This window comes from Apteryx mantelli, chromosome Z (genome assembly GCF_036417845.1).
Source record: "Apteryx mantelli isolate bAptMan1 chromosome Z, bAptMan1.hap1, whole genome shotgun sequence".
In the NCBI taxonomy this organism is placed as follows: domain Eukaryota; kingdom Metazoa; phylum Chordata; class Aves; order Apterygiformes; family Apterygidae; genus Apteryx; species Apteryx mantelli.
Window position 1 is genome coordinate 24,215,301 of NC_090020.1, and position 19,578 is coordinate 24,234,878.

General features: G+C 40.7%; 1 protein-coding gene across 1 annotated transcript in view; it reads left to right on the forward strand.

Annotated features, from left to right (window-relative positions):
- ADAMTSL1 (ADAMTS like 1) overlaps positions 1-14,071 on the forward strand; it is a 199,956-nt gene extending 185,885 nt beyond the window's left edge. The window contains exons 24-28 of the mRNA XM_067315970.1: positions 1,409-1,589; positions 5,204-5,411; positions 8,541-8,650; positions 9,588-9,808; positions 11,458-14,071. Of these exons, the coding sequence (XP_067172071.1) occupies positions 1,409-1,589; positions 5,204-5,411; positions 8,541-8,650; positions 9,588-9,808; positions 11,458-11,564 (827 nt within the window). The 3' untranslated portion in view covers positions 11,565-14,071. The remainder of the gene's footprint in view (positions 1-1,408; positions 1,590-5,203; positions 5,412-8,540; positions 8,651-9,587; positions 9,809-11,457) is intronic.
- The last annotated feature ends 5,507 nt before the right edge of the window (positions 14,072-19,578 follow it).

Consider the following 19,578-nt stretch of genomic DNA (forward strand, 5'->3'; position numbering starts at 1 on the left):
TTATTGCTGTGAAAGTGTGATACATTGTATTTTTAAATATATGACTTAGAGGTAGGCCTTTAAGATGTTAAAATGAAATACTCTTATTGGACACATTTTTCTTTCATTCAATTACTTTAGCCTGATTCAATCTTCTTGATGGCAAGATCTGAATACAAGATTCAGGAAATCCCTTCACAGATCATGTGAAAGTTTAAGTGCTTGGCCATGTGCTGGACTTGTGTCTTCAGCTCCACCACAGCCTCAAAGCTGTTATCAAACAAAAGGGAAAGACAAAACAGAATTGTCTCGCCTTTCTAACCCACTGCTTTTTTCTATTTCAGTTAAAACTTTGTTTTTAAAATAAGTTTTGCCAGTTTTAAAAGTAGATTTGCAATGAGGAATGTGAAATATTTACTGAACTCTGTATTTACATCCTTTGAAACACTGCAATACATTTTCATGATGTGAAAGCACTTGAAAAAATCATCAACTGGAATGAATCATTGGAGCTCTAGGGACTTAATCAGACCATACTAGTTTGATATCTGTTAAAGATCTAGCACTCTGAGCATGCCTTCTGAACTATCTAGAGGCCTGTGATATGGGATTTGCTGATCTTCCACAAAAGGATGAAAGGATGTACTACTACAAGGATTAATAATGCCTTTTTTCATAGGCCAGATGGAAATATCTGGCTGACTATAATAGGAAGAAATCCCTGAGCACTAAAGATACTGTTTAAGAAAAAAAGTATGAAGACCTTCATACCCTGTGAAAGCATTCCTATATTACTTTCAATGATGCTCTACTTTTTGTGTCACTATGAAATTCCCTTTGTTATATTTTTTCAGAAGTCTTTGAAAAGGTGGTTATTTTCATATAAATGCTACTAGGCTTTTCCATTAGGGATATGTGTACCACACATATCAACCATAAAGCTGTTTTCAGCAGCATCCCAGGAGCTTACATGCTTACCATTGCCATGGTATCTGACAGCCTCACACTCACAATGGCGCTTTGAAGCTGCTGACTCCTTTTTACACACAGCTACAGATACACAGGCTTAATGAATTACCCAATTAAATTTGTATAAATGCAGGGATTTGCAATGCCCTGCATCACTGACTAATGCCTTAATGGCTGTACCGTGTCGTTTACTTCCAATGTCTGATACTTCTTAGCTCCAAAGAATGGGGTTTGTTATACCAAAGACAGTCAATGGCTTAAGTAAGCTGGAATTTTATTCCTTCTTTGTCCACTGCTTGATGCTTTTTAGGCATAAACAGCTCCCCTTCACATGAGGCACTGAGTCCAAATATTTTAGTGTAACTTTGATTATGGAGAACATCTCTCACCCTGTGTTTTATAAGGGTCTCCTGCTGGCTGTTCTTAAGTGTTTACATGACTGTCCTGTGCTTTTTGGCAGAATACCAATGGTCAGTGGACAAGCTGATGGCTTGTTCAGCTTCCTGCGGTCACAAAGGGGTGCAACTGCCCCAGCTGAGGTGCTTACTGGATGGGACTGAAGTCAACACATCCCACTGCAAAGAGAAGCCCAAGCCGGCCCTGCAGCCCATCCCCTGTAACAGGAGAGACTGCCCTTCACGGTTTGTCCACATGTTAAGATGTCATACATGCCTTTAAGATGCCCTCATAGTCCTTTGCACTGGACAGCATGATCTCATAGCCTGTCTAATGCCTGTCTGGGGAAAAATCATGACTAAAAGGGAGTTTATGAGTGCTTAACCTAGAGAGATAGGAGTTTGTATTGAGATTTGTAGAAAACATGGTCAGTACGTGGCAGAAACTGTGTCTACTCCTTCAATGATTAAGAGCACAGAGGAGCTATTGCCCACTCTTTATTAGCAAAGTTCACAACCTAATGGTATTTTTTATTTCTTCCCAGATAGTGTTAGTAGCCAAGAATGTTTTTCAGCTTTTGTGGTGAGGTAGGAAACTCAATTTTTGTCTCTATTTCAAACCTCACTGGGTGTTTAAACTATTGTTAACTTCACCATAAGTTTAAATTACTTGGGGGAATGACAGTGCCTTCTGCTTATTGTTTTACTTCATGAAAGGAAAGATTTCATCCTAATTGGAGCCTTCATGTATTACTGTAAGTTGAAACTGTAAAGTAAAAGAAATTGATATCTTCCTGTCCTATTAAGTACTAACAGACTATCAGGCTATAGGTCAATTCCTCGCTAGAGAGCAAACACTGACCTGATATCTGTGTATTTTCTTGGTGTAACTTTAATATGCTCCACATACAGTGGAGATGATTGCAAAGTGAGCAGAAGAAATTCAGCCTCAATTGTAATAATCTAGGCCTTAGGGAACAAGTCAGTCCCAGTAGCTGACTCTGGTTAGGAAAGAGAAGGCAGCTGGCTGACTACCATAGAGCCTCTGTCAACTCACTCAAAAAAGACATGATGTCTTAGACTAACACCGTTTTCCTTTGAGCTCTAGATGTTCTTAAAAATGTGATGGCTCATTTTTAAGAGATCAAAAAAATTAAATAAGTCAAAGTTAGAGATAGGTCTATCTAAGCTACAAATTCCAAATCTGAACAGAGAGTCAAAATCTTTCTGGAAGGTTAGTGCATTTGAATATTGGTTTCCAACTTTGTTTCACATTTAGTCAAAATAAAGTACAAAAATATAGCACATCAATATTGCAAAGCATTTTCCACACCAATTGATACTACTCATTGTAAAAACATAGAGCAACATCTTGACTCAAAGCAAAACTTGTCCCCAGATTCTATCTTTTCTCCTCAATCATCACAACCTTTCAGAGACACTAGACAGCAACCTTGCAAGGACATCAACCAGTTCTCTCAGCACCTCCATGCATAGCCCCAAACACTTGTATGGGTTGAGCTTTCTCAGGTGCACATATTCCTGGATCCAGTGTGCATGAAGGAGGTCAAACTGAGCTCTGCCTCCTCCTAGAATTTGCTAGCTTATAGTTTCCTAGGTACTGTAACCTGCTGGCATAAGTTAAAGCTATCTTTCAGTTAAATACACTGGAGCCAGGACAGCTTGCAGGACTTCTGACTGTAGTAAGGTCTTCTCCTTCCTTCCCAGACACAACACTTTCTTCCTTTGCCACCCTTTGTTGCAAAAGAGACTGACCTATGCATCTATACAGGGAGTCAGTGTACTGTTATACCCTGTCCACGTCAAATATGCCGTAGTTCTGCAATTCAGTGACTTCTCAGCTGAGATGTGTTTAAGAGCTTTCCATATTCTATGTTTTTACTGTTTCTCCCCCCTGAAGCTTAGTTCCTTTGTGCATATACTGTGTTTCAGTATATAGGCACTTGCAAAATGATCTCAGGATCTCAGCAGAAATTTAGTGCAACTTCTCTTATTCAAGCAGAGCAATTCCGGACTTGTACCCCTATATTAAAAAACAGGATCTAATCTGATGTGAGTAGTGGTGATAAGCAACCTGATGGGAATAAAGCAGCCAGATTTACCACCCTGGCTGTGTCTTGAGTATAAGACAAGGTTCGGTTTAATTATCTTCAATAACATACCCCTTTCCCTCTTTTCAAGCATATATTTTCTGAGTTGCCAGCTGAATGAATGAAATATGAAACACACTCATTAATACTAGTTTGGCTTGGAGATGGCAGTATTTCCATGGGAATGATTTATGTCTTTTTATCCATTTCCTGAACTGTAATGCGACCCACACTCCTCCCTCAGCTACTGAGAAACTGCTGAGTTGTAGGCTTGGAAATAAAAGTTGATTGAAAGGCAGAGCAGAGCTGCACAAGGGGTAGGGAAACTTCAGATTCAACGTCATCAAACTTCATGAAAAAAGTAGTACTATTTTTATTTTTCATGTCAGGAGTCTGTTTGTTTATATATATGTTTCTGTGATCATGGTAGTTAATCATCTGCAGAACACTAGTGAATGATAATGGATGCCTCTCCATAAGACTGGAGAATACCTATAGTCTATTTTATAAAGTAATCATAACTGCTGTTGGCCAGGGACATGAGAGGCATTGTTTCCTCTCAGTAACACACAAATCCTGCAGAGTATCCTGAAACTTAATGAAGCAAACTGCTTGACAATAAATCCTTTCAGGAAACTAGTAATCACTTGCCTTTCTCCTGCTCCTACAATATCTCTTCCTCAAAACCAACTGTATGAATGTTTTCACCACTGTGTTGGAAAGGGCTTTTTCCTCATGAGCATGTTGGCTTCTTCCCATGTGCAGACCTAAATTTTGCACTGTCAGGCCTCACTGTTGCTGACAGCCTGTGTGTGTGAATACAGCCACAGATGGTGGTTCTCAAGGGATTTGCTTCTTTCACAGAGAAGCTTAACAGCCAGCAATAAGAGGTAGCATATTGTAGCAAGAGATCCTGGCTCTTTCGTATTGTACAAGGGAAGAAGGCTAATGATCTGTAAACATACAAAGTATGTTGTCAATCTTGGTAAAGTTAGAAGCCTTGGCTATCATTTTCTGTTGTTACAGCTTTTTAACTTGTTAGACTGTTTTTTTTCAACCCTAGCCCTGAGTCTCAGCCTCAACTGTTGAATGCACAGTCCAGCTCAAGAGAAAAGGAAAAAAGTGTCCTTTGTCCCGGGGCTAACTATGCACCAACCCCACCCCTGAGCAACCTTCAGGCTTTTCTGGATTATCCCGGCTGTCAAGAAGATAACAGTGGGCCACGACCAGCAGGAGCTAGCAGGCCCTTGGCTCTTCTCTCAGCAGCAAGTTCAAAGTGGCTTACGGGCTACCCCAGTGTCTTTACAGGGAAAGGATTCCCTGTGAAGGAGTAGAAACAAGCTGGTCATTGCTGGGGTTGTGACTGTAGCCTGTGGCCGAGGCCTCTATGGCACAGTGGTGTAAAAGCATGCCATGCCCCACCCCAGTGTCTGAGCTAGAAATATTTACCAAGCTTTTAAAAACAGCCTTACAGAAAAGAAGTAAATTCTAGGACCAGAGAACCTTGAAAGAGACCCTTAAATGTAAAAGGTGTTCTTTTCTCAGCTTTCACCCCCTGAGGTCAATGTTCAGTGACTACTACAGGAGGAAGAGGCACTCAGCACCTTCTAGGATTGTGTCCAAAATGAACCAAGTCATGGCTGGCTTTATTCAGTCCAATCTGTAAAGTTCTGTTAACACTGATGCTCCTGAAGCTGTTGCATTTATAGCATGTGTCTGCTCCCTGACCTTTTTGCCTTTCTCCAATAGATGGATGGTAACATCATGGTCTTCTTGCACACGGAGTTGTGGTGGAGGCGTCCAGACTCGGCGAGTGACATGTCAGCGACTGACAGCTAAAGGCAATTCTGTCCCAATGTCAAATGATGCTTGTGCCCAGGGATCCAAACACCCTGTGGATACTCAAAACTGTAACAGGCAGCCCTGTGTTGAGTGGGTGGCCTCCTCTTGGGGCCAGGTAAGGAGCAAGCAGGCAGTCCAAGGACATGAGAACCTTGTAGTGTGGGACGGAAGATGAAAGGAGTAATTTTTCACCCTGGTATATTTACATTATGGTGTACAGGCTTTTGAGGAGGCACTTAGTTTCCTCAGCTCTGTCAACCTCATATTTGATGCACTGCATCCTTGGGTACTGAAGTTCCTGTGTATTCCCTAGAAGAGCTATCTGTAAACAGGACCTTCACTGCAGACCAGTGTATTGTCCTCACTGGAAAGGTTTATTCTTTCAGCTTCTCATTGTAGTAACAGGTGACATGTATGGGAAATAGTCTTCTCTAAGTCAACAGTTCCTCTTACTGCCTGGTTGGTGTGTTTCAGTTTTGGCTGGACTGGTGGTTGTGACAGGTACTGCAACAACACAGTTTTACAAGGTTTCCGATGTTGCCTGAGAACCTCTTAAAGTGCAAGCATTCTTGATTTGCTTCATGATGAAATGCAGAATGGAGGGCTGAAATCATTTTAAGATTACCTTGTGCTGATTTTCAGATCCTGAAATTCTCTTCTTACAGCTTCATTCAATGATCAGATCTTTAAAAGTTTCCCTCTATAAATAGCAAATGTTCCAAAGTATTTGGAGTTAAATCTTCGTGTCAAGGGGGATCCAGTGAAGAGTTCAATTTGTGTTTGTCTCTGTGCACTATGAGATTTCCTGAAAGGGTGCTTGCCTATACATTGTGAATTATAACCTGGGACCAATCATTGCTATGATTGCTCCCTGTTCTCTCCACTCCCATAAGACTGAGCCGTATGTGAATATTCACGAGTCTGCTGCAGTTCAGACTTTCGGGTAGAAACCTATTCAAATAAACCCAATGATACTCATTGTGGTGATTTATACAGGGGTATAGCACTCCAGAAGGGTAAATGAGAGGCAGAGTTGAAACCACAGAAGCTAATTTTGCTAGACCTTAAGTCAGATGCCAATATTACTTTAACATTGTTTTTGGTGGAACAAGCATTTTTAAAGGGGAAAAGGAAAAACAGTTGACAAATCTGAAGTAGTCAAACATCTAATTGAAATAATGAGTCAGGTAAAGATAAGGAAGTTAGGTTTAGTACAATTCAAGAAAAAGCTAATGAAATAATCACCTAGAGTAATGCCATCAATCTTGATAAACAGTGAGCTGCCATGAAATATTGTGTATCCTTTTCTAATTAGTGCGTGGTTAGTCAATTTGAAAACAATGGTAAGAGCTATCTCATGCTATTAGATGTTCAAGTAATATGTTAATTTGTCATTAACCACATGTTCTGTATTTGCCTGAAGTAATATGCACAGTACAATGTGCAGCATCAGTTTTTTACAATGTTGGCAGAAAAAAGTGCCTTCAGTAACTAGAACTTGCTATTGTTCCAACTAGTGTTGGAAACAACTTCATTGAGTCTCTTGCCTGTGTATTTTGGAAATTTCTCTCATGAAGGTAGATAGAGTTATCATATTACATTTATGAGTAAAGCATGGAACAATTCTTTTGTATGAAAGCAGCATATTGCCCTATTTTTACTCCCTTTGGAATTTCAGGTAAGGACTGGTTATCCTTGCAAAAAGCCTCACCCTTGCTTTGTTGATCTTTGTGGGTTATATTGTTCCCCATGACAGCATACCTGGCTAAGATGATCAAAGAGGTCTGAATTCATTTGTTATACCTGACCTTTGTGAATTATAATAACATAATATTTCTTCTGTCTGGCTTAAAAAAATTTTCAAGTTTCATGTGAGCCTATAGAGCTCAGTCTCCAAGTCACAAGACCATTATTAAATTACATTTAGGAACAGATCGCTGGCTGGATATCAGTGACACTCTAAGTAGTACCATAGGGTACACTGAGGTCTATATTGCCCAGGTTTAGTGATTAACTTTCCCAGAGGACAAAGAAAATAAACAGATGACCTCCTCTCCCCCCTCCAGAATTAATTCCTTTGCTTTCTCTTCCATCTTCTTTCATTTAATTGTAACTGGAATTCTGTGGAGTATTTGACCTCCAAAGTCTGGGTTTCCTTGTAATCACATAGTGCTTCAAGACTGTTCACTCGGGCTTGTTGGTGATGAGGATTGCTACTGCCTGTATAGGTATTGCAGAGGGCTCCTGGTACTTCAGTAAAGAACATTTCCATGCACCTTGCTCAATGAGGAGTCTGGCCCAGGGCTGACTGGGAGCAACAGGAAAACTGTCAGTCACTCACTTCTCTCTTCCAGTTGTCAGGGAGGGAAGAAATAGCAGCAAAAAGTGTGTATTGTGTGAGGAGGGCACAGCAACATAAAATAGGGCTCTTGATGGCCTGGGGAGGAGGGATAGGTCAGCAGCTCTGTGCTGTCAGAATGTCTTCTGTCCTCTCTTTAAGGTCCCTTTCTTCAAACCCTCATTCTGTTCCTGAATATGATTTCCACATACTTAGAAACCAAACAGTTTCCTATTGGTTAATTTAATTAAAAAAAAAAAACACACACACACAATCACATGCTTCATACCTTCTGCTAATTATGATTTAATCTAAGGAGAGGAGCAGAAAGAGTTTAACAGCAAGCATGTAACTGACATGCTTGCATATGTTAGGATAACTTCAGTATTGAAACAAGCTTGCAGATCTGTGTTCATCATGCTTGCTGCTTTCATTTATTGTCCTGCAAAGCTTTTGAATTATTAATTTGAGGATAATATGTTCTTGGTTAAATATGTTCTTGGTTATTAACTATTTGCTGATAAATTGTGATAGTTCAAGCTGCAAAATGCACAGTAAAAGGAATGTATTGAGATTTCCTGTATGGAGCATAGACCCTTTGCTAATGACATGAAAGCATTTTATTTGCCCTAACAGATGTATTTAAGATTGAACTACTGAAGAGGAGAGGGGAATGAATCTACAGAGCTGTTATAGAAATTCAGTTTTAATACTGCTGGAGGAAGGTCAGGTAGGACACAAGTTGACTCTGTGCACAACCTCCGAAGCCTGCAGAGCTGCAGGAAGTGCTTGAAAGCTTCACGATTACTGCACAATAATGTGCTCTTTACATCATCAACCACCTTATAAAAAGGGAATATGTCTTTCCTTCTTCCTCCTCTAAGTACATTTTTTCTCTGTTCATAGTGTAATGGGCCTTGCATTGGACCTCGACTGGCTGTACAACATAGACAGATATTTTGCCAGACCAAAGATGGGATTTCAGTGTCCTCTGATCAATGCAGTGCCTTGCCAAGGTAGGCGATAAATCCCTTATGACTGAAAAACACTGTTCTTTGCAGAGATCTTGAATGGACAAAGTGACTTGGTATCTTTTATTTTTTCTCTTCTCTTCAAAGAAGCCATGCTGCAACCAGGGTGGTTACATAGTATAAATCTCATCAAATTTAGGCGCAGATTTTCAATATTCATATAAGCCTCAGAATAAAAATGCACTGACCAACAACTGGAAGTTCTTCTAGTGATGCCAAACAGTGGCTGAAAGGCTGCCAGTCTCATTACCTCTCATTTAAACACAAGCTCTAAATTAAAAAAGAAAGGAACTGCGTAACTTATACTTTCCTGTAGATAAATTCCACTGTTAATGTTATAAAGGTTATTTTATATAAGACTTATACACATACCCTAATCATGACTAAAAATTAATATGATAGGCTTTTTGGCTCCCAGTCATGTATGTTCGTTATCTCTGTGGCATTTAAGTAGGAACCAGGCGTGCCTTGCATGTCTTCTCTGAGACTGTTGAAGGAAAAAGGAGGGTTTCTGACTGTCAGTTCTTATTCCCCCTGTTTGTCAAGCCATAAAAAAGTAACAAAGCTCTGCTGGGTTTACTGGCCCACTTCACTCATACCTCTTCAGTGGACCTTTGGGCAACATATGATAGTTCAGCACTTATTTGGGTCAACTCCTCAAATAGTTCAAATGGTCATGTAACTCCACTAGAGCTGTACCAGTTTACACTAGTTGAGGATCTGGTCCTTGAGTTCAGTTATAAAATTGGCTTTCAGTACACTGGAGTTTCCTCAACTTGCATTCAGTGAAGATCTGGCCCAAATGGATTACGTTTGATTATGCAAGGCTTGCATTCCCCAGAGCTTACATGTTACCCAGAGTGGTTTGCATTTGCTTCCTATGCAGTGTGATCCCGAGCCACTCTTCCCTTTCTGCTTACAGGCCTTTAAGTACACAGAATTGCTGGACTGAAGTATGTGGCGTGCACTGGCGGGTCAGCCTGTGGACGGTGTGTACGGCTACGTGTGGGAATTACGGCTTCCAGTCTCGGCGCGTGGAATGTGTGCACATCCACACCAACAAACCTGTGCTGGACCACTACTGCTCCTGGAGACCACGGCCTGCAAACTGGCAACGCTGCAACATCACACCCTGTGAAAACAGTACGTTTCTGGGAGAAAGGGAGGTGGTGCAAAGTGGGAGGGAGTGCAGCTCTTCAACCCAAAACTGCATCTGAGGAATGCAGTGCTGGGCCTCACAGCTGGGCTTCCTGGAGAGCCATCAACCTGATCACATGCAGAATGCAGTGTCTAAAACTCAGCGTTCCTGCAGTGAATGGTGCCTTTTGCTGTTTGTTGGCAGTGATGTTTTCTAAGAACCGGAACTGCAGCCCCTAGCTAATAGTATGAAAAACAGCTGGTGCAGTCTTAACTTTCCATTAATGATACAGATGGAAACAAAAGCATGAGTCATAAATTGACTGTTGGCTGAAGATAAATAAGTCTAAACCCAGTGAGCAAGTTAATGCCTTGAATTCCTGGAGTGGAGGTTGCTTTCAGGTGACAAGCAATTAATTGGGCCTGCCAAAGAAATAGACAAGTTATGCATACTGGGGGGGGGGGGGGGGGGGAGGGAACAGAACAGATGTGCCTTGTTCAAAACCAAGCACTGTTACATCAGCATCTGCCTGGGAAACAACACGCAGCACAAGTGTAAATCACTGTCTCTTTGTCTGCCATGGTTCCCACTTGCTGATTTTAAAGGACAACTCCTAGCCTCTAGCATGCAACCCAGTTCCAGTGCAGTCTTCACAGGAGCTGGGATTCATGAACAGCAGCAGAACCAGCCTGCACTTGGCTACTGCCACACCAGCTCTGATGGTCCCTCTCTCTAGAGGAAAATGAGGACTCAGGAGGTCCAAACTGAGCTGAGGCTGGGGTCCCTTAATGAAAGTGGAGGGAACCAAAGGAGTTTAAATGTACCAAGCAAAATCCTCACTGTCCCTCTAGCTGCTTCCTGCTACATAGAAGGGTCCTACATCTAGTCAAGAAAGGAGTTATTTGGCATGGATACTATGGGAGAGAACTGTACAACTACTCTCTGAAACTGCCCCTCTCATGCCTTAGTATGGGAAGTAGGACTCTCTGAGACTGCAACGCACACGAGGACTTGCAGAGTTACCGGACAGTTTTCCAACCAGGAGCTCAGCAGTAGGAGGTTGTGGGCTCAAAAGTGCTCTGAATAGTGCCAGAGACCTAAAAGGCCAAAGAAGCTCAAAAGCAGTTTGAATTATCTTAATATCTTCACCTGGAGCTGAATGTTCTGTAACATGCTTGTGAAAAGCACAACACAAAACTTGGTCAGCTGGGATGGCATTCCCATGCATTGTCTTTGTGAAGTGCACAAGATTGGACAAAGTGCCTTTGACCTACTCCATTTAAATAAGTTTTGAGTTTTATTTACTATTCATCTTCAATTTAACAACAGCTATAAAGAAGATGAAACTCTTTCCAGAGGAGTGACAGCTTCCCCAAAATGAGAGTAGGTGAAAAGCTGTCAGGAGTGTTGAAACAGCCTGGGAGCCCCTCCTCATGCTCTGGAAGCAATGGCTGTCCACTCTATTCTCCTCTGAGCCTTTGGCTGCATGAACTGCCCACGCAGTACTTGCAGCAAGTAAATGAGTTCATGGGGAGACCTCCTGACACAAAGTTGTCTTGCTTTCCTCCTGGTCACCCAGCAAAGTGTTCTCAGATAGGAAATCTTTCATTCATTGCTTCATTCCCATTTCTCCTTTTTGTTTCTCTTTTGCCAGTGGAGTGCAGAGACACCACAAGATATTGTGAAAAAGTGAAGCAGCTCAAACTCTGCCAGCTCACCCAGTTCAAATCACGTTGCTGTGGGACTTGTGGAAAAGCTTGAAGACAAAAGCAAAGGAAGTGGGGGAAGAAGGGAATCACAGCCTTTGCTTCGCTGTGGCAAGGACTCTTACAGGAAAATACAAATGGAATGGAATTTTTTTTTTCATTTTATTTATTTATTTCCCTTTTTAAAAAAAGAAACGTTTTACAAAGTCATTGTTATAAAGGGACTTGACAAGTTTTCCCATCTATAAATGTGGGAGACAGAATGTAGCAAAATACAGTCATGGTGACCAGAAAGAATAGATGAGTCACATGCCACCAGCAAGATGGGTCTGAGAAGAGTGGAGATGTCTCAGAAACCATGTACACACCTGGAGACGGATGGGGAAGCAGATCTAAGTCAAAAGCTAGCACCACATCAGACTACTGAGACATGAATCAAAGAATCAAACAGCTTCACAGATCATGGAGAAAAAAGACTGAAGTAAATGTTCAACTGTGCAGTGTGCAGATACTTCATTTATCATAGAGTAGTTTGGGGATATAAGCGTATGATTTTGCTTTATAAATCTACTTGTTGCATCTAAGTTTGGGTTCCTTTTTTCTTTTTATACCTCTCTCTCCCTCTCGTCCCTGGCCTTCACATGATTTCAGTGGGAGACCCTCTTAAGTATCTTTGAGGACTTAGCATCTGGTGTCTGAGGAAGCTGAACACTGCTGCATAATGCAAATGAGTTTAAAGTATATCTGAGAAAGTTCACTGGGGGTTGGGCTTGAGGGGGTGGAAGGGCTGGGGAGAGGCGGCCTCCAGCATAAAAGGGATGACAATACAAAGTGTTGTTCGGGAGAAGAGAAAGAATTATCTGCTGTTGACAGACTGTAATGCAAACATGCAAATGCTGTCCTGTACAGAGCACAGGCAGGAAAACTAGTAAATGACTGTGGTAACAGAAGCTGCTTAGCATAGTGCATCTGACTAACGCTCGTTTGGAGTAGAGAGCAGTACCAGTTGCCAGAGTTCAGGTGATTTCAGACCTGAGGCTTAGTAAGGAATTTGAGGAAGTGGGTTTTCCTGTCCTGCTAATATGGGATTTCTTTCTCATGACAGCCAAGCCTTTCAGTCAAGTAGTAAAAAAGAACTGGTTTATGTTTTGTTTTGGCTATTGCTACTAGGTAGAAACAGAATGGATTCACCATCAATCCCAGAGGACTGTTGCCAATGAATTTTAAGAAACTCGCTGTTCTCTGTCTGTCTCCCACAACAAAATGTGTGCTCTAAAGAAGTGCGTTTTTAAGACCATATATAGCACCCTGCAGAGATGATCTAAAATGTGAGACTCAAGCACCACTCCCACAATATGACTTTGAATGCTGACTGTGAGTATTCACCCCAGCCAGTTGCAGTGATAATCAGTGTTTCATCCTTTTAGTTGCTGGGCACTCCCTTCTCAGAGAAAGTCATCCTATTTCAGAATAGGACCTTAACATTAGAAGAGATTTGCAAGACTGGGGTTTGAGCATCATGAAACTTTAAAGGAGAGCTCTCTGGATCTGGGGTTTGGGTTCAAGACCATCTCTAAATTAAAGGCTTGGCTGTGCCTCTCCTGTCACTCCCAGCAGGGCTCATCCCTTGTGGTATATTAGTAAAACAATGTTAAAGCATTGCTGTGTTACAGCTTCCATGACATGGATTTCTCAGCAAACCTTTAAGTCCTCTTTTGATGTCAGTGTCAGGTTAATGACATTAAACTGCCCCTAATTTGGCTAATTTGGCCCCTAATTGTAATTCTAAAACACCTCTGGCCATGAACACTCTCACTACAAATGGGTCTTCAAGAAATAGTGTTGCTAAGCATCAGTGTAACTTTTTATTTAAAAAAAAAAGAATGTCTTTCTATGTATGTAAATGTATATCTTTTGTGTATATTTATTAGGATTTCTTGTATAAAATGTGCAATATTAATAAGTGTACATTATGCTGTCCAGATAAAACTATTTTGGGGGGAGGGGTGTTAATCTCCCCAGAGTTTTGTTCCTCTAAAATCAATGGTAATAGTATATTTCTCTTATTTTTAATAGCACTTGCATTTAACTGGGGATCTGCTTCACTGTGTACAGATTGCTTTGTAAGCTATGACATGAGGGAGGGAGGTATGGTGTTTTTAACTTGTGAAATGATAGTTATGCATGGAATGAAGGACAAATTCATTAATAATAATGTGGTGGATGTTTCTAGTACAGTAGTTAACAAAAAGGAGTATGGGGAAGTATTTACATTTGTTTAATAGCAAAACATAATCAGATGATCACATGTTGAATTATTAGCTGTTTAACTGTGCCTAGGATAAACATGAAGGACCAGATCCAGAGAAGCCACTGTGTAGCCTTTGCACAGTATGAATGTAATTTCATGTGTTTGTCCTGTGATTTGTGACTTGGCAGTATCTCAGAAAGATAAGAATTACTGAATATTATACAGAAAGAGGCTTTCCTTCCCTAAAAAAAAACAAACCAACAACTGTATTTATATAGTTTTTGTACAAATAATGCAGCTTATTTATTTAACTACTGGTGTCTGATGTGTTCTTTATTAATCTTAAAAACAAAAGCCAAATGAAGTAGCAAAGTTTGTGGTATCCTCAGACCTTATTCTGTGTTACAGTAGCTGCAGACATCTGTTACACAAAGTCCCCAAGGCAGGATCAACTCTCTTAAAAAAAAAAAAAAAAAAAAAAATTAAGTCTCCAGTCACTGAGATTCTGCACCATGTCTTGGAGATCTGTTTTAATGCTTCATTAGCTTTCCTTTATTCTTTGTTGTTGTTGTTGTTGTTGTTGTTGTTGTTGTTGTTGTTATCTAGGCTGTGTTGTTCTTGTAGAGATATAAAACCATCACTGCTGGTCCTAGCCCCATGGGGCTCAGTAAAAGTGCATTCCTTTTTTCCATGTAGAAACTTACTGTAACTCTCCTCAGCCTCTCTGAAATGAAGCAACCCCAGTTACTTCAGTCTTTTTTTGTAGGTCCCTGCTGCCTTCACTAAAGGAGTTTGCAACTCCCTGAAGCATCAAGTATGTACTTAGAGGAAATCGTAGTCATCATCAGAATTACAGTCAAAGCATGAATCAAGTAAATGCATTTACTCTTAGCAAAGACAAAATCAAGTTTTGAAAACTAAGCTGATTCTGCTGTAGCCCTTTTCAGACAAATGGTATGTCACTTTTAAAAGGGGACAGTGGTTTTGCTGCCTAGTATGATGTTCCTGCCTATACTTTTTAAACATCTATACGGCAGGTGAGGAATACTTCACAGACACATGTACATACACATGCACACACACAAATGCAGGCAAAAGAGAAGACCCAAGATTGCCAACCGACTGTACTGAAAACAGTGGGAATTCTGTCATTCATTTTGAGTGATACAAGTAGGAAAGCTGGTGTTGCTATAAACAGCAGGTCAGCTTAGGTTTCCAAGAGAATAATTATTCTCTTTTTATACATATGACTGTAATTATCAATCAAGGCAAAAAGCCTTAAAAAGACATCAAAGCAAGCTTCCAGTTTTGTTCTCCCTACTAATTTTCCTTAAGGAAGAAAAATGCTTCTAAACAGTTGCACAACAAGCCCAGAAACACAGTGCTGAAAGGTTTCCAACAGGACATTTAATCCAGCCCTCTGCTCTGTGGCAAGGTAAGCACAGTTAAGCTATTCCAGACATGTATGTTGACTCTGCTCTTAAAACCACAGAAGTTATAAGCAGAGCTTTCCAAGGTAACCTTCAGCTGGAATTTTTTTTCCTACTCTATGGCCTAAATCATATGAGCTGTAATATAAGCCTTTTTTTTTTAAAGCTAATTTCTTTTCTGTGGGTAGACAGCTAACACATGTTCATTCTTCTTTATAACTGCCTTTTATGTATTAGAAGACCCCTTCTCTTCCTCTCCCTCTTGCCCAGTCCTTAGTCTTCTCGTTTGTCAGCTATATGAACTCATTCCTTCCGCTTTTCTCATAAATCTTACTTTCTAAATCTTCACTTCCTCTTTCTCTCTCTAGGTTGGCTGCATTCTGTTTTGCTCCCGCAAAATGGACACACACTTCAATTCACAACCAGCACCAAGAACAGAAAAATAGTCTTGGATATTTTGCAATCATCCCTCAGAGCAACACTTCTGTTTGCAATAGCCTCTCATTTTGACTTGGTCACTTTATGCACTTCCAGTACAGCTGCTAATCAGCTATACCCACTTCTTGTACTGCATGTCTGATTTCTCTTTCTGGTCTGATGTTTTATACCTGCCTTTACTAGGTATTGGACCTCTTTCCCAGGCTATCAGCATTTTCAAGACATGAATCCTGATTTTTGCCATTAGCCAGAGAGCTCTTAAGTGTGTTATTTCAGCTTCTAAGCAAGTACTGGAAGTAGTAAAGGAAGTACTGACTAGAGTCAGGCCTTTATGGCATCACCATTTGAAACAACCACTGCAGCTCATCCATATCTTTTTAGGGACAGGTTTCTTGACCTCTAGTGTGCTAACATTATTACTGAAATATAATCTAGTGAATCCTGATATGCTCTAAAAAGGACATACATCATTATATCAATATTATTACCAAAGATATATCTGTGGCTTCCAACTGATCTTCTTTGCAAGTTATCCTATCAAAAAAAAAAAAAAAAAAGTAAATGATCACCTTATTACCGCTTTGGTGACCAAAAGCTGATTCAAAAATAAATGTGCTTGTTCTGCACCAGCATAGGCTGACTGACACCTCCATTTGTAGCAATAGGTGAATCAAGTGCTAACTCTCCCAGATTTCTGGGATCACAGAAATTCTGTTAAGCTCTTAATGATAGCTGTCGGTGAGTCACAGATCATTTCAGCAGGTTCTTATATAATCTTTAACATTCAAAGAGTTTCAAATGTCAGATTTTCTCACAGACTGCCGTTATGTATAGATGGATAGCTCATAATTGCTAATGCTTTATACAGCTCTGCATGTCAGCTGCAGACAACAGCTTGGGAATCATAGATTTAATCTTTCTCTTCATCCTCTTGTTTAGAAGTATATGTGTATTTATCAATAGTGTTAATTATTAACTGTCAAATGCAGCTTTTATTGGTGGAAATTAAAACAAAGAAGTTGTCAAATACTTTAGTTTGCAAAAAAAAAAAAAAAAGGTGGGCAGAGATGGTCAGCTGTCCTTTTTCTATTGCTCTGACACATTTCTCACTCTGGAACGATATTGGTTTATTGTCATTTTCACCTAAACTACTCTTCACTATCTCCAACCAACTCTTTTCAGTTGATCAGAATCAAATCTAAAAGAGTTGTACATAATAATTTTCCCCAAATTTTGAAATACAGTCGCCACTAATGCATTTCAATAGTACATAACCAACATATTATTTATCCAGATTTGGATGGAAAAAGCAAAGTCCCACCAAGTCCTCTCCCGATTATGATAATTATTTTTGTCCTCCCCTGCCTCTTCAGAGAGATACAGTCAATTAATCTGCTGCCATTTTACATTTCAGGGCAAAATTGTACATGGAGCCGTCAACACAACAGTACATTTTAGTTTCCATCTGTCAGTCTGAGAAGCAAATAGGGTGCTGAGCCTCAGCTTTCCTTCGGTGGTCAGCGATGAAGAGTGAGACTAGGAAGTCCATGAAACCACACACTCCAGCCTTTCTTTTTGGCCAGTGTTGTATGAAATCTGGAAGAGGCTGTACTGAGCCATCCACAGCATTTTGGGGGTCTGAGGCAGCAAGGCTGAAAGTACACAAGTGCCTTTGAATTACAGAAGTACCACAGCAGGGTCCATCTGGAAGAGTTTTTCCAATGGAAAAACAAAGCAAAACTGAGCACAAAGTAGCTCATGAAACATAGTAAAACTGGATTGTGAACAGCAAATCCTCACTGATCAGGCTCTGTACACTATCTCACGCTCATATAACAAGAGCTTTGTGCAGGAAGAAACAAGGTTAGCACAACATAAAATAGCTTCTCACCATTAAAAAAAAAAAAAAAACCAAAGAAACAAAAAATGAAAAAAATCATCAAATTGTAAGTGCTATTAGTAGAGATACTGAGAGTGAAGCCTATGCCCTGTCACTGAAGTGGAATATAGCTGACAGCATAAATTCATGAATGAAAGTGTGAAAGTTGAAATATTTTCTGCCAACACCACCAAATATAACCACAAAAACAGCCAGATAATTGGTTACTCACAAGAATCTGATGTACTGATGAAACATTACCACCACAACCTCTTTCCAAAGAGAAACTCCGTCCAATCATGCTCTCATGCTCCTTCCACACTCCCTCTAAAACAAGTGCCTCCGTCAGCAAGAAGGACATCTTTTGAGGAACAAGAGCACCACATTTCTAAAGGCCAAATTCTTCTGCACATCGTGTCAGTGAAGCTACTCCTGCGCGAACACAAAGCTTACACGACAAAAGCAACCCCAGTACCACAAAATGCTTGACCAGAGGCCACAGTCTTGGTCTGCAGAATTGTTCCACACTTTCCCCAGACACACAAGCCCCCTTTCCTGGTACCAGCCAAAAGACTGGGCACTTAGACAAACCTCTCAGAGTTCAGAAATACACAGGATGGGGCCTCACCTGAAGAGAGCCCAAGACTGGAGACCCTCCTGTACAGCCAAAGCAAGCACTCTGCAGCCAAGGAGGAGGGAGGTAAATTAGCCACCTGTGCACAGGCTGAGGTTTATAACACCCCAATAACAAGGGCTCGTTAGCTAAAACCATGAACAAACTGCATGCCGCTTGTCTGTGTTGCAGTTATCTATCCTTCCTGCTAACACACTGCACCCATATTGGAAGGAAAAAAAAAACAGTAGTGTTCCCTAAGCCTTTAAGCCCCTTGCAAAGAAATGCTTTGAATCTATGTAGACATAAATAAAAGTGTTCAGCTTTATGTGGCTAAAGGGAAAGGTGGCACTGGAGGGTTGTATTCTGGCTACACATAAATACTGTTTGCTTAGGCAGTGGCAGGACGTGAATGACTGTATAGTCAGCATTTACTTATCCACACATGGTTAGGATGACATGGGCATGGGAAACCACTCTCCGCTACCACCCTTCTTAACACTATAAAACAGTCTGCTGCTTCTAGATCTCACGTTAGGTTTGGGTCTACTTCTTTTACAAACCCCGTAGGGCCAATGGCAAAGCACAAAAATAAAACTTGAACCGGAAAGATCATGCTAGACAAGCCGTGAACAACTTAATGTCCAAGTGAGGAGCCAGGACAGGTTTCTTTTCTTTTAAGGAAATTCCTAATGGTTGTGCTGAGGAGAAGTTTGGTTTTGGCTGTAGAGAGAGTTCCCCCCATCCTTTTCTCAATATACTGTTTTTTTAAGGCAGAAATTATTGATTTAAATAAATAGTCCGTGAGATTGATGGATGTTTGTTAAAACACTTCGCCTATTGAAACACTGATGGAGTCAGTTTTCAACTAACAGAATACAATCTAGTGATTTTATTACCAAAAAAAGAAAAAAAATCTCACTGTTGACCCACTACATACAAATCACAGCAAATCAAATCCAGCTGTGCACAGGGAGGATACCACAGGCGGTGGGAAAGCAGACCAGGGCCTGCAGAGCAGCATCTTTGATCCCACTTGCTGCTGCTGGGCAGGATCCCACAGGTACGCGCCTCTCTCAACTGTGAATTAGAAGTCCGGGGCAGTTCTTTGCACCAGAAAACAGAGTGCTGGTGAGTTGGATGAGAGTATAAAGCCAAACACACTGTTGGCACTTTAAGAGCTACCCTTTTCCTTCCCTGCCGAATGCAGCCTAAAACATCTGTAGGACAGATCCAGAGCCAGGTGGAGAGATGAAAAAAATCAGGTTACTCCAAAGCAGCATTTCTCAACAAAGACAATAAGAGGGGCACAGATCAACAAATTATGGTTTCTAATGTGGGAAAGAGGCAGAGAGACGCTAGCACAACGCAGGGAAGAGGGTTTTATAAAAGACGTTACTCAGTTCAGCAAAAAGCAAACTCCACTCATAATACCTCAGAAAATTCTGTAAAGAAAGC